The sequence below is a fragment of the Rhinatrema bivittatum genome, chromosome 15 (genome assembly GCF_901001135.1).
Source record: "Rhinatrema bivittatum chromosome 15, aRhiBiv1.1, whole genome shotgun sequence".
NCBI lineage: Eukaryota > Metazoa > Chordata > Amphibia > Gymnophiona > Rhinatrematidae > Rhinatrema > Rhinatrema bivittatum.
The window spans coordinates 57,167,903-57,181,492 of NC_042629.1; the positions used below are offsets into that span (position 1 = coordinate 57,167,903).

Here is a 13,590-nt window from a genome sequence, read left to right on the forward strand (position 1 = left end):
TAAACCACAGTACAAGCCTGTAAGAAGCAAAAGTTTGCAAAAAATGAAATTGATTTGCAAGCCTGAAAAATGCATTCACAGAAAAAGCTGAGTTGGGCCTGCCCACCTCACTGCAGATCTAACCGAGGACAAAGGATTGGCCCCCCCATATGAAAGAGTTTCCAGCACGGCTCCTTTGAGAGCACCAGCACTCGCGGAAAACCAAGGCCTTCAAGGGAGTCAATGAATCCCCAGCCCTAATTTACTTTTCTTTTATTGTTTTTATTTAAGCTGTGGCCCAAAAACAAGTCCAGTGGGGTCGCAGCAGACCCCATCCTACCAGACCCCAAACAGATGGGGATGCCCTGAGAATGTGTGTGTGTGTTTGTGAGTGAGAGAGTAAGCATGAGAGCCTGTGTGTGCATGTGAGTATGAAAGGAATGTGTGAGAGATGATTGTGTGTATGAGAGAGAGAGAGAGAGAGCGCAATAGCCTGGGTGAGTAAGTGAGAAAGAGAAAGGATATCTTTGTTCTGTATTTGGTGATGATCTGTCCATGTTCTGCAAGGGTGACTAAGGTAAGGTATTCTGCTGCCAAGTAGGTGTCTATAAGTTGTCTTTTCCTGTATTCTGAATAGGAGGTGCAGTGGTGTTTTATGGACTGGTATAATATTTATAGTATTGCTTTTTCATAGGTAGGGTGTTACTGTTTGAGTGCTGACAGTTAGTGCTGTTTTGGTATAGGAGGTTTACTATATTGTAATTGTAATTCAGTTTTCACATGGCTTTTTTAGGACCAGGGCCCACACCGGACACCATTACAATAGTTCTAATACCCTAAGGGTTCCAAGTGACTTTTTTCTTTTGCAGGGTTTTCTGGTTGGCACCACAGCAGAGCATGTAAATACAATATACATACTGTAATATTTTTACGTCTAATGAATGCCCTTTTTTTTTCATGTAAAATCTATCAGGCAAGGATCTAGGATGAAGCTATGGGAAGGGGAGGACAGAGAAAAGGGATCTACAAATTTTTCATGTGGGATTAAAGAATTACAATTTAAATGAAATCAAAGAAAGCTAAATATCATTTTGTGTGGCTCTTTTCAATTGCAAAGCAATACAATACTCAAATCTTTTCATATTTATACCACACAATCACCACCAGAAAAATCCCACTCTTTGGGATGGAGGGGTAAGGAGGCAGAGGGAGAATTAGGTGATTATGCCAGGGGATGGGGAAGGGGGAAGGTGATGTGCATTTCCTGAATACCCTACTTTGAATGTCGCCGTGCTCCACTGAAGGGACACCTTAGGCGTGGGATGCATATGGACACCATCGCTTTCTTCACATAACAAGGGCTTTTATTCTTCTGCCAAGGTGTTCGGGCTGCTCCCTCAGCAGCTGCGGTAGTATTACAACAGCAAGAAATGAAGACAAGAGAAAAACAACACAGTGCATCCTTCCTTCCCCTCACAAAGACTACAACACAGTCCCCAGTCTCTGTGGATGTGGACAGGACTCGGCATTCAGCTGCCCTCTTGCCTTATGTAGATCCGTTACCAATGTAGGCTGTCTCTGTATCTAAAGATGGCTGGCTGAGTGGATACTAGAATCATTGTTTTGCATCCTTGCCCTATGTCTTCCCGCCATATTGATACAAGAGGGATGAACCTAGTTATAGAACACCTCATCCTCCGAGAGGGAACTGCTGTCCACGTAATGGAAGAAGCTGTCCATGCGATGCTTCTGGTGGCTGACCGGGACCTCTCCATTCCCCACCAGGGATGGATTCTGCTTCTCGGAGCTACCTGTCAGGGAGGAATTGCAGGTTGGCTCGACAGGACGCGCCTCACCTAAGCTCCAGTCCTCACCCCTCAGGTGCAGCTGTGAGAGGATTGGTGAAGTTGCAGAAGAACAGCAATAGGTCTGAAGGCTGCCTTCCAGTCCATAGGGTCCACTCAGCAGCCTTCCCTGAAGATACATGTTTTCCAGGTCTAGAAGAAAAATGAGAGGTTTCAACAAAAGGAGGAAATGGTTCTACTCCATTACATTTTCCTTGAGCAGAAAGGAAGTCACCTGAGCAGCAGAAAGCCCTGCTCGCCGGCCGGCTGCTGGCACGTGCTTTCCCAGGACAGGGCCCAATGGCTGCCCCCCTACCCCTACCCCTACTACTTCCAGCCGGTCTTCGGCGTGTACGAGGAGATACGCGCGTGGCCGGGACCCTTTAAAAATCCCGCGGCGCGCGTGCAGCCTAGCCACGTGCGAAATCTCTTTGTTTTTACGTGCACCGGTGTTTGAAAATGTAGCCATAAGCGCACTAACGTACATGCAGGACTCCAAGATACAGAGAGAGAGAGAGAAAGAGAGATTCTCTACCTTGAAGCTGTATGACATCCTGGGAGCCATTCCCATAATGCATTTCTTCATCATCCAGCGAGGACCAAGCACTTAGTGTGGCTTCAGTAATGGCGAACTGTTCTGCTACCCCTGCACAACATCACAAAGCACAAAGACTGACCGAGAATCTGACAATACTCGGTGAAAAGAAAGAAAAAAAGGCAATTACTAACAAGCAGTCTATTCTAGGGTGGCCAAGCCGGGAGTTTAACACATCTCCTGTTGGTTTTGTTTTGTTTTTTGTTATTGCCGCAGCAGCTCCTGTGTGGGCTGAGGCAGCTGATCCCCCGCAGGGTTATTAGAGGTTCATCATGGGGAAGCCTCTCTGACCTTTGACCCCCAAGCTGTAGGGATAACACTGTCTACTGTTTAACCAACCGGAGGGGAGAGTTTTAGATTACCCTCAAGCTATATTAATTTAATAGGTATGTAAAGCCTACGAGGCTTCACCCCGCGGAATCACAGCAATGGAAGCTTCCATGGGGCTGCGGTTATTTTGTGAGCGATGGTTAGGGTCCATCCCCTACACGGGGGGGGGGGGGGGGGTGTCATTTGTCAAAATTTATAAAGGTGGCTGCATGGGGTCGCTGGCGGGGGTTATCGTCTAGAGGAGCCAGGGCGAGGTGGAATTCCAGGGATTCCTTTCCCGTTGGAAGAGTAAGTTACTCTCTCTTCCGGCGGGGTTGTGTCCCGGGAGGGAGCCAGCTGCAGTCAGTACCTATCCCAGTCAGGAGGCAGAGGAGGCTGGTCCAGGAATCTGCTACCCCAGCAGGTTTTCTACATTTGCAAGTGGAAGAGGAGGTTTCTAGAGGAGAGAGAGGCCAGTGGCCATACAGAGATGATTCAAACTTCGCTGCCAAGTTACTCAAGTTGCTAAAAGGACTGTGTTGCTCTTCTTTGTGACTATTTTCTACGTCTTATGCTGTTTTACTTGATTTCTGAACTCTGCAAAACTGATTTTTGTTTGGGGATCACCCTCCCTTGCAGGGAGACTTTGACTGAGAAATGGTGCGAGTGATCCCTTGGGTCTTGCTGCTTTCGCTATCCCACACTGCAGAATCCCAATGCAGAGGTATAGACCGTTTTCCCCTATTTTGCTGCATGTGAAGATGGCCCCGTGCCTTCTATAGGGCAAGCCCTGTGAAACATTAATACGGGTATAATGCCCACTTTGGAATCTTGGTCATCCATCCCATCAGACATTTTATTCCTTTTCTTTGTGCCTAGTTTGGATATTCTGAGGACATTCAGCTGAACATGTTCTGGAAGTTACATCAGATGGAACATATGGACAATCAACATTGCCCTGTTCCTCCTTCTTACTGCTTCCCTCAATAACCAACATTCTCCTGCCCTCTTCGCCCCAGGGCCAGATGAAAGATTTTGGCGCCCATCAGCAGAGCACTTTGCAGAGCCCCATTGAGGGAGAAGCAGGATCCTCTTTGGCCTGCATATTTGGCGCCTTCAAAGTTTGGCACCCTAGGCAGTTGCCTATACCCAAATCCAGGCCTGCTTCTCCTTCTTACCCTGCTTTCCTCTCTAGGTAAACCAACCTTCTCCTGATCTTTTCATTTCATTTATTAAAACTTAACCTAAACCTGTTTGATCAAACATGTTACCCAAGCGACAATACATTGAAAAACAAATCATACATTTCTGTTGTGATTCTGCTTGTCATGCAGCCTCCCAACCACCAGAGGTCCTCTGGGAGCTACGCCTACCCTCTTTCCAGCTCATGACTCGGCAAATCCCTACCATGTGACAGGGGCACTGGTAGCCCCTGTCACATGGTAGGGGCTGAAGGCCACCGGCGCCATTTTGATGAGTGGCAGCCAACGATCGGGGAGCAGCAGATCGCTCCCGGGCTCCCTGCTGGACCAGGTGTTTTGTAAGGTTTTTTTTTTTGGGATGGAGGGGGGAGGTTGGGAGGGTGGGGGAGTGGCGGCATGTGGTCCCTGCCCCTGGAGTCGGGGTTGCGACCGGCACAAGGCTGAAGGTGCCTAGGATGCCCAATCCCCTTGCACCGGCCCTGCTCTACCTTCCACCATTCACTAAGTTACCGTACTTCCTGCCTGCTGGCAGGTCACAGGCTCTTCATGACAGTCATTTAGAGTGCAAAGCATTACACTATCCTTACCAACAAAAAAGAAACCCCAAGCTGGAGGAAGATCATGAGTAAGGTGTCTATCAGGGATTTATGGCACTGGAAAAGTAGAGTTGAGTGTTTAGTTCATAAATCCAATGGCATTTATTTTGGCCTTGGAGCAAAGTTTGAGGCCACAAACGTGCCTAGGGTAACCACCTGTTTCCAGATGATAAGAACAGGTGAATCAGGATGGGTGGATCAATGTGTTTTATTATATTAAGAAATTCCCAGCATGCTTAGAGAAACAGGAGTTGAAAAATATGTAGTAACTCACCTGCATGTGGCCCCAGTAGCCAGGTGCTCACCCTAAATCTGCACCTGCAGACGTCTCAGCTCCACTAGGCCTTGTCCATCATGCACAGAAAGGGAGAACTCTTCAGTTAACCATCCAGTCCCCAACTTGGCTCAGCCATTCACTACCATTCTATGCCCTTGTGACCTGACTCAAACATCACAGCAGATGAACAAGGCCCATTAAGTGCTCCCTTCCTACTGTGCTGACACAGGCATTGCCTTCTTCCTAGCTTAACCCTCACTTCCCCTTTTATTCTTCCACATTACACCTCAGGGATCAGTTTCTCCTTTACGCCTTTCTTTGCTCCGTCCCCGTTGTGCCACAGTTGCTGCCTCTGGTATTCCCTCCCCCCACCCACCCCCCCCGGGACGCTCCTGTCTGGTACCTGCAGCAAAGCGCGCCTCCTTCAGCTCATCGGTGAGGTAGGAGTAATGCTCTTCATCTCGGAGCGAGGCCTCCCAGCCGGACTGCTTCGCGCTCCACCCCTTCCACTCAATCAGGTGGGCGACCCGGCCACGAGCCATGGCCGTGGGCTTGGTGATGTGATCCTTGATGGTCTGCACTAAACCTGTGGGAAAAAGGCAAAGCAAACGGGCTTCAGATAAGGACAACTGTCTTCCTGAACACAGGCTTGTTTCCCAATAGCAAGCAAAGAGGAGGAGGTTAGTGTGATCACCCACGGATCCGGGTGAGTAGGAACAGGTGGGGTCAAGTTCTGGTTTTATCCTGTAGCAGGGAGGACTTTGTGGTTCTGGTAGACTTAAAACCATGGGATTACGACTGCTAGCGTACAAATGGAAAGAACGATGAGGAGCAGAGCACATCTTCGGCAATCAGAAATGGGGCAGCTTTGTCCCTGCTGGACTGGGAGTCATCTGGTGACCTTCCAAGAGGAAGAACGGAACGGGGAATCAAAGGATGAAGCACTAGAGCAGAGGAGTAGGATTCCTAGTTTCATCTCAAGTTGCTTTAGGTAAGCGATCCTTACCTTCAGGTGCTTCAGTTTACCCAGCTGTGACTGAGAGTAGGGGAGGACAGAGCAGCACTTGGAGTAGGCCTTCCCATTCCCTGACCAGTAAAAGTTATAATCCCAGTCCAATCTATTTCAGTAACAAGATGAGACATGGCCAGCACTTCCAGAGACCATGTTCCTTGCTGGAAGCTATGCGGTTCTGATTATCAGACTGTTCTCCTTCCCACTAATACATGGAAGCACTACGATGGCGTGGATGGACACGTCTTGCATGAGGAATAAAAGAGTTTAACAGCATGCATATTGTTCAGCGATTTCAGGCTCGATTTTACTCCAACTTGTGAAATCAAAAGGAATCCAAAAGTGCAGATAGAGATAAGGAGGACATCCGCCAATCAGAGCTCACTTCCAGTTTAGGCCATGCCCATTCCCAGCCATAACTCTGCTCACACCTGGCCCCCTCCCATAGAAGTGAATGGATGTAGCCCAACCTACGTCCCCACCCATCTTAATGATGTCATCAAAAATGGCCCTGTTGCTTTTAAGGACACCACAATTAATGGCCGCTGATCGCTTTTTGACAAGATAACTGGAAGCCCAACCAAACCACACCCCCCTACAATATCATCAAAAGTTGCCCCTGTCACTTTTGATGAAAGCTCGCAATAAATAGTTCCTGTCTGCTTTTTGATGTCATCACTGGAAGTCCAAACAACGGCTACTGAGGGGTGGTGACAGCGCTAGAAACAGTGTGTTTCTCTGTGTGTGTGATGGATTTGATGTGTGTGGGGGGAGTGAGTGATGTGTATGGTGGAGGATTTTGGGCATCTGAGAGAAATGTCTTTGGGGGACTGGATAGCATGGGCATATGGGGAGATTGTGGGGGGGGGGGGGGTTATTTTGAGGTTTGTGTGTAAGAGGAATGTGTTTTGGAGGAATTGTTTGTAGGGAAAAGAATGGGGCTTTTAGTGGCTCTGGGTATATACGTGCATGTGTATATACACACACACATATATATAATATAAACATCTACAATATAATATATTCATACCAGCTGCTGTTGTACTATGTAATTTTTCATCTGTGCACTCATTTGCTGGCTTTGGAAACTTACTTGCAGGATTGTTGGTTACACAGGTAAATTTTCTGCAGCCAGGAAGCCTGGAAGGGTTGGGGTAACCTGCACATAGCAGCCGTCGCAGCCCTACAGGGGAAACGACGGGATTGGGGGTTGGGTTCCATGGGGGAATTTGACATACTTTGGGAAGACACGCATAAAATCACTGCTGGGCAGACTAGATAGGCGTTTTTTTAGTCTTTATTGGCCATCATTTAGTATGTTACAAATAAGTGTCCACACACGCAGAAAGAAAGTACCCAGACTGACACTGTCCGGTGCATAAGGCATTTCCGCAGTTCTTATTTAAAGAACACCTAAAAACCTTCAGAGCAGTGCTTCCCAACTTTTTCCAAGCCCAAGGAACTCCTACATTAACAAAACTAATGCGTGGCACCCCCGCTACAGAAGCAGTGAAAGCCCCATTAATCTCTCTTTCCCATTTTAAAAGAAAAGGAGACAGAAAACAAAGAGACACATGAACCAGCTCTCTTAATATACAAGGGTAGGAGAAGGGAAAGGCTGCTGTGGTCCAGCTTGGTTAGGCTCGGCCATGGGAGAACCTTTTTGATACAAGTTAAAGTTTTGTGCACTGCTCCCATTGTGGCAGTGTGGATCAGAGGTTGCTGTTTGTCTTCCTTTTTGATTTGTAACTTCATGGTACCTGTCAGGAATTATCCTCTGTGTCTCTAAGGCCCTGCAGATCCATTGGTCTCTTTGGTGAAAGCCTCAGAGGCCTAGGAGAGATTAGGAGATGAACATCATTTTCTTTTGCTGGTTGCAGACTAGAGTTTAGTTTATTTAGGTAACCTAAAGAGCCCACTTTTGATTCTTGTAAACAGCTTCTGGTCTCAGAGTTAACTTCTTTAAATTAATAGTTATGCCCTGTGTGACTCTTTCTGGAATAAGTGTGGGGAGAATCTGGTGATTTAGCCTGGACTCCAAGGACAAAAAAACAGTCAGGGCAAGAACCAAGATACTTTGCTACAACATCAGTTGTGAGACTTCTGGCCGTGCAGATCGCCTGCGTTTTATGCAGCAAGCTTTAGTACAGGGCAGCGGCATAACCAGAGTTACCCAAATGAAGCAAAGTGGCTAGCTCCACTCCTCCCAGAAATGCCTCCTGCCCACCCCTGACTTATGCTGGTCAGCCATTTAGACTGATAACTTTTCAGTGATCTATCTAAATGGCTTTTGAATATCAACCTTCCCATGTTTAAGGCAATTTTGTTCTTAGTTGACCATTGCTTGAATGGTCCTTGCTAGACAAGGTAATCAGCCCTTTATTCATTCATTCCTTCACAATTATTTATACCCCGTGCCCTCATATGGTATTGTTGCCATCAGATGTAATGGGAATAAGAAAACTCGAATACCAGCATCGATGCAATAAGGCAGACAGAGACCAGCCAACAACTTACAGCCAGAAAATTAAACAGAAAGGCGGAAAGAGAAGAACCTTGCAATACCCCCCCCCCCATGGAGAGCAGACCCCCCAAAAAGGAGGTTTGAGAGTTTTAATGCACCTGCCGTGAACAGCCTGAGAAATAAAAGTGAAACCAGGAAAAGGGTTTTACCTGAAATCCCCATTTCAGGCAGACTTGTCAGAGGTATCCCAGGATCCAGGGTGTCTGATGCCGCCAATATATCAATCAGCAGCAGAAGGAAATCTGCTATGGGCTATACAGATGAGAGCCCTAATACTGATTTCTCAGATCGTCCCCAGGAAGAGAGGAGTTAAGCCTTCTCTCCGTCAGCAACAGCAGGCTTAAGATTTCATGGAGGCTAACGCACACCAGGAGCTTATTTGCCGTAAATTGCTCTACGAAGGCAAATCATTTTATTCTCCTCCCTCCCACGCTCCTCGCCGCCTGGGAAGGTGCCTCCGGGTTCCTCCCCCCCCCCCCCCCCCAAACCCGGGGTGCCGCTGTGCAGTCGCAGATCCTCTGTAATTAATCTTTGATTTCCTATAAACGCAGGAGGGGAAGCTGCGCCGACTGCTTAGGCAGGGGCTGCTGCGGTGCCGGTGCCGTTGCCGTGGAAACAGACGCGTGCTGCCCAGGCTCGCTTCCCACGGTTAATTAAGCAGACACACGTACGTTGGCTGGTGCTGCTGGGAGCTCCCGGGCCGAGGAGTGGGAGGCATTAAAAATAAAAGCTTCATTCCTCTGAAAACACCGTGTACTTTGTGTCCACGTGTGGGCGTATGCATTTGTGTATGGATACACGTGCAGCATGGGGTACGGCTGTGCAACAGAAACATTTTAAGAGCTCAGATCAACCCCGAAAAAGCATGAAATGCAAGGTTTGGGATATTGGGAGGACAGTATTCAAAAGCCATTTGCCCGGGCATCAGTACACACTGCTTGCCACATTACGTGTGCTTTTGCCCTTTCAAAGGGGCCGCGCCGTTCCAGGTGTAGGGAATGCAACGGCATGCCTGCTTTTGTATTTTGATAACTGGGCACGTGTTTGTTTGCTTTTTTTTTTTTTTGCCAGAAAACGCTGGCGCAAATCTCTGCGGGTACTTTTCAAAGCTTTTGAGAATCGGTGCAAATTCCCATGGAAGGGAAAAGTGCCTGCCCGTCCCCCCGCACACTCTGCACCTGTCTGCAGAGTTTTCAGAATTGCCCCCTTGATCTCTAACCTTTTCTGGCATTGTCATCAGCCCTTCAATGGCTGCATCTACCGAAAAGATGACGACGCAATCATTAAAGGTAATTTGGGGTTTTCTAGCTCCCGACCAGTGCCTTATGGAATCACTCAGTCTTTCTGTCATTGGCAGAGGGAAGGGGTTAATTGGGTATATTGATGATTTCTGCAGCTTCTGGCTTGGCTTAGCCAGCTGTCTGAGCGGAACAGAGGGTGAGGCAAGACAGCCCAGGGGATACAGGTCTGGCAGTTTGATGCTGCAAGAGAAATGGGCCTGTGACTATTTCTGTCTTTGAGTGGAGGGCAAATCCTCTCTTAGCCTGCGCTATGAGACTCTCAAAAGGAAACCCCTTTCCAGCAAACTCACGCCCGTGTGGCTAAGGAGAAAATACACGTGGATACACTGCAGTATAAGTTCTATCATCCAGCTTTGTCCATGGCCATGTTGTTTCTGTATTCCCAGTGGTGCTAGGTGGCAGGGCAAACCCCCAATAATCAGTGGTACACGAGCCTGTCCAGGCGAGGTTTCGGGATATCCACAATGAACATTCAATCAACAGGGGCCTTTTTTGGACTTCAATGACTGAAAATGGTAAATTTGGCCTTTGTTCTGAGAGTTTTAGATTACTGTAATGTATTGTTTTGGGGGTTACCACTTGGAAACTTCAATTGATACAAAATAGTGCAGGCAGACTGGTTTGTGGTAAATCTAGAAAGGACAGAAACGCGTCCCTTCTTGCTTTGGTTACCAGTAGCTGACAGAGAGTTAAGTTCAAGTTGTTGACTGTTGACGTTGACTGTGTGAGAGGCAATGACAAACTTAGCTGGCATACACCTCAGCGGGGGTCCAACTGGCAGCAGCTCACGTGCATAGTTTTCCCTCTGTTCGCCATGCCAAGTGGCCATTTGTAGCTGCAGCAGTACAGGGCTAGAATTAAAACAGGGTGGCAACAACGCATTCATAATTAAAATACACAGAACAAGGCAAAACGAGGTGATGGTGTCTACCTTTTGTCTTCTTCTGTGTATTTTAATTATGAATGCATTGTTGCCACGCTGTTTTTATTGTTCATACTGATTATGCAGAATATAAAATGTATAGATACATAAGAGAGAGAGCAGAGAGACGAGCCACACTTTGTGGCAGCAAAAGAAATGTCTAGATTTGGGTTTGAATTTTATTAAATTGAGTCACACCCTTACTAGAGAGGGATTCGGTGTCTAGAGTGAGGCTCCGAATTTTTGCAAGGTTTTGAGGGAAGGGCTGACCAGTGATTATCATCTTCCCTTCTACAAGATGATCCCTGCTATTAGAAAATGAACAAAAAAAAACCAAAACAGTAGTCACTATCTCCTTGTCACATACAGCTGGAAGGGTGCGACAGCTGAGGAAAATTCTGTTACTTAGGAACACAAAATTCTGCTCCAGAGCCAGGTACCAGCGGTTCCATGGGACACTGCGTGGGCAATTCTCTCACTGAAAATCATGTGCCAGCTCGTGTCACGTGACCTGATTTGAACCAATCAGGTTGTAAAACTTGTGAGAGTAGGGGTGGGATAGCAAACATTGGGCTGTTAATGCTCTAATATAAGCCATTCTGGCTTTTAGGATGCCCTCAATGAATATTCATGAGACAGCTTTACCTGAAGGTTAGTTTACATAGGGTGGGTGTCCAGTCTGCAGCACTTGTGGGCTGCATGGTGGTGTCCTTGCCCTGGCAGCTTTATGATTTACAGAACTGGTTTGCACTGACTTAGCAAGATTACAAGCCCCAGAACAGTCTGGGAGAGAACTTGAAAACCCAGGTCCAACCAGGCTGTCCTTACTAATCTCCAGCTCTGTGTTCATTATGGGGGGGGGGGAAGCAATGATTAAATAGCCCACGGGATGCAAGCCCATATTTAAAGAGAAACTCTCTGTGGAGATCTCCCTTTCAAAAAGCTGGCTGACAGGGAGCGGAGGCAACCTATTAGGCTGATGCAGAAAAGCGCTTGCGGTTTTACCTGCTCTTTTGTGCGCGCGAGACTTCCTGCCAGTGCAGCAAGGAGTATGGCATGCAGGAAACGTGCAGACGGCTCAGCGCCCTCGCCTGAAAGTCCCACGCTAACGAGGACATTAAGTATTGCATTTTCTTAATGCTGGAAACTTTACTCCTCCTCAGAGCTGGGAGTAAAGTTACCAGTAGGTGTGGCAGAAGTGGGAAGAGGGGAGGGCCTTGGAGCACACAGCGGGCCTCCTATTGCTGTGTTTTAGGAGGTTTTTGTGCTTTTGCCTCGCAGCAGCCTTCCCATCACCAGCCCCCACACAGTGCCATAATCGCCCGACTCCGGCAGCCTCGTGATTTTCTTTTTCCCCTTTCTAACAGGCCGATGCAACACAGCACGACTGGACGTGCGTCCATAACCTCTGATGCAATAAGGGAATTAGTACATCCAAAATGTGTATCCAAACCATCACAAAGCTAACAGCTATTAGCTAATCCCCGCAATTCAAAAAATGTCCCGTGCAGCCAATGTGCCCATTGCAAGGCGGCAAATTTTTATGCCAGCCAAGGGCCGGCGTAAAGGTCTGCCGCGCTCAAGGGCTCATTGGAAAAAAAAAACAAACCCCAAAAATCTTGCTTTCTGCAATTCTTCTTAGTATCATCGGAATACTAAGTAGGAGGAACCACAGAAAGCAAACTAGGGTAAAAAAATAAATACATTTCTGGGCACCCAATATATACAGTCCAGGCTGTGAAACAATGTGACAAGGCGATAGCTAAAGCCAGAAGAATGCTGGGCTGCATAGAGAGAGGAATATCGAGTAAGAAAAGGGAAGTGATGATCCCCTTGTATAGGGCCTTGGTGAGGCCTCACCTGGAGTACTGTGTTCAGTTCTGGAGACCGTATCTCCGAAGGGACAGAGACAGGATGGAGGCGGTCCAGAGAAGGGCGACCAAAAAGGTGGAGGGTCTTCATCAAATGACTTATGAGGAGAGATTGAAGAATCTAAATATGTACACCCTGGAGGAAAGGAGGAGCAGAGGTGATATGATACAGACTTTCAGATACTTGAAAGGTTTTAATGATCCAAAGACAACGACAAACCTTTTCTGTCAGAAAAAAAATCAGCAGAACCAGGGGTCACAATTTGAAGCTCCAAGGAGAAGACTCAGAACCAATGTCAGGAAGTATTTCTTCACGGAGAGGGTGGTGGATGCCTGGAACGCCCTTCCGGAGGAAGTCGTGACCAAAAGTGTGAAGGACTTAAAAAGGGCGTGGCATAAACACTATGGATCCATAAAGTCTAGAGAATGTGAAGGAAGAGAGGGAGGCTTGCAGGGAAGACTGCTACTACCTGGTGATAATACCCGTATTCAATAAACATACATACGGTTAATGCGACTCCGACAGTGCTCTATGCTTCAATGGCAAGAAGAAATGTGAAAAAAGGATTTCCATTCACAAAAAAGCGGGGAGTAGCTTGCTTGTTACGGCGGTTACTACCCTAATCCAAACAAACCTGATGCTTCACTTTCAATGCACATCCAGTGTTGCTCTCTGCTTCAATGGCAGGGGGAATGAAGAAAAGTGGATATATATTCCGACAACAACCAACAAGGACTGAATTCCACAGGCTGGGTAAACAAATAAGCGTGGGAATAACTTTCTCGCTACGGCGGTTACTACCCCGAATTAATTAAGCCTGATACTTCAATTTCAATACATATCCAGAGTAGCCCTCTGCTCCAACGGCAGGGGAAATGAAGAAAAGTGGATATATATTCAGATAACAACCAACAAGGACTGAATGGCACAGGCTGGGTAAAAAAATAAGCATGGGAGTAGCTTGCTTATTGCGGCGGTTACTACCCTTAACCAATTAAACTAGTTACTTCACTTAGAAGCAGTTCCAGCACTGCTCTCTACATTAATGGCAGGGATGGAAGGGAAATAGAGCCAAAAGGTTACATTAACAGCAGGGGTGGAAGGGAAATAGAACCAAAAGGTTACTAAAGGCCAAGAATAACAGATAAGTATGAGAG

The 13,590-nt window shown here is 47.2% G+C and overlaps 1 protein-coding gene across 1 annotated transcript in view; it reads right to left on the reverse strand.

The window, feature by feature from the left end:
* Window positions 1-1,065: 1,065 nt before the first annotated feature.
* FAM131C (family with sequence similarity 131 member C) overlaps window positions 1,066-13,590 on the reverse strand; it is a 35,342-nt gene continuing 22,817 nt past the window's right edge. Inside the window, exons 4-6 of the mRNA XM_029578733.1 lie at window positions 5,206-5,388; window positions 2,359-2,469; window positions 1,066-1,976 (exon numbers count right to left, since the gene is read on the reverse strand). Coding sequence (XP_029434593.1) covers window positions 1,654-1,976; window positions 2,359-2,469; window positions 5,206-5,388 — 617 coding nt within the window. The 3' untranslated portion in view covers window positions 1,066-1,653. The remainder of the gene's footprint in view (window positions 1,977-2,358; window positions 2,470-5,205; window positions 5,389-13,590) is intronic.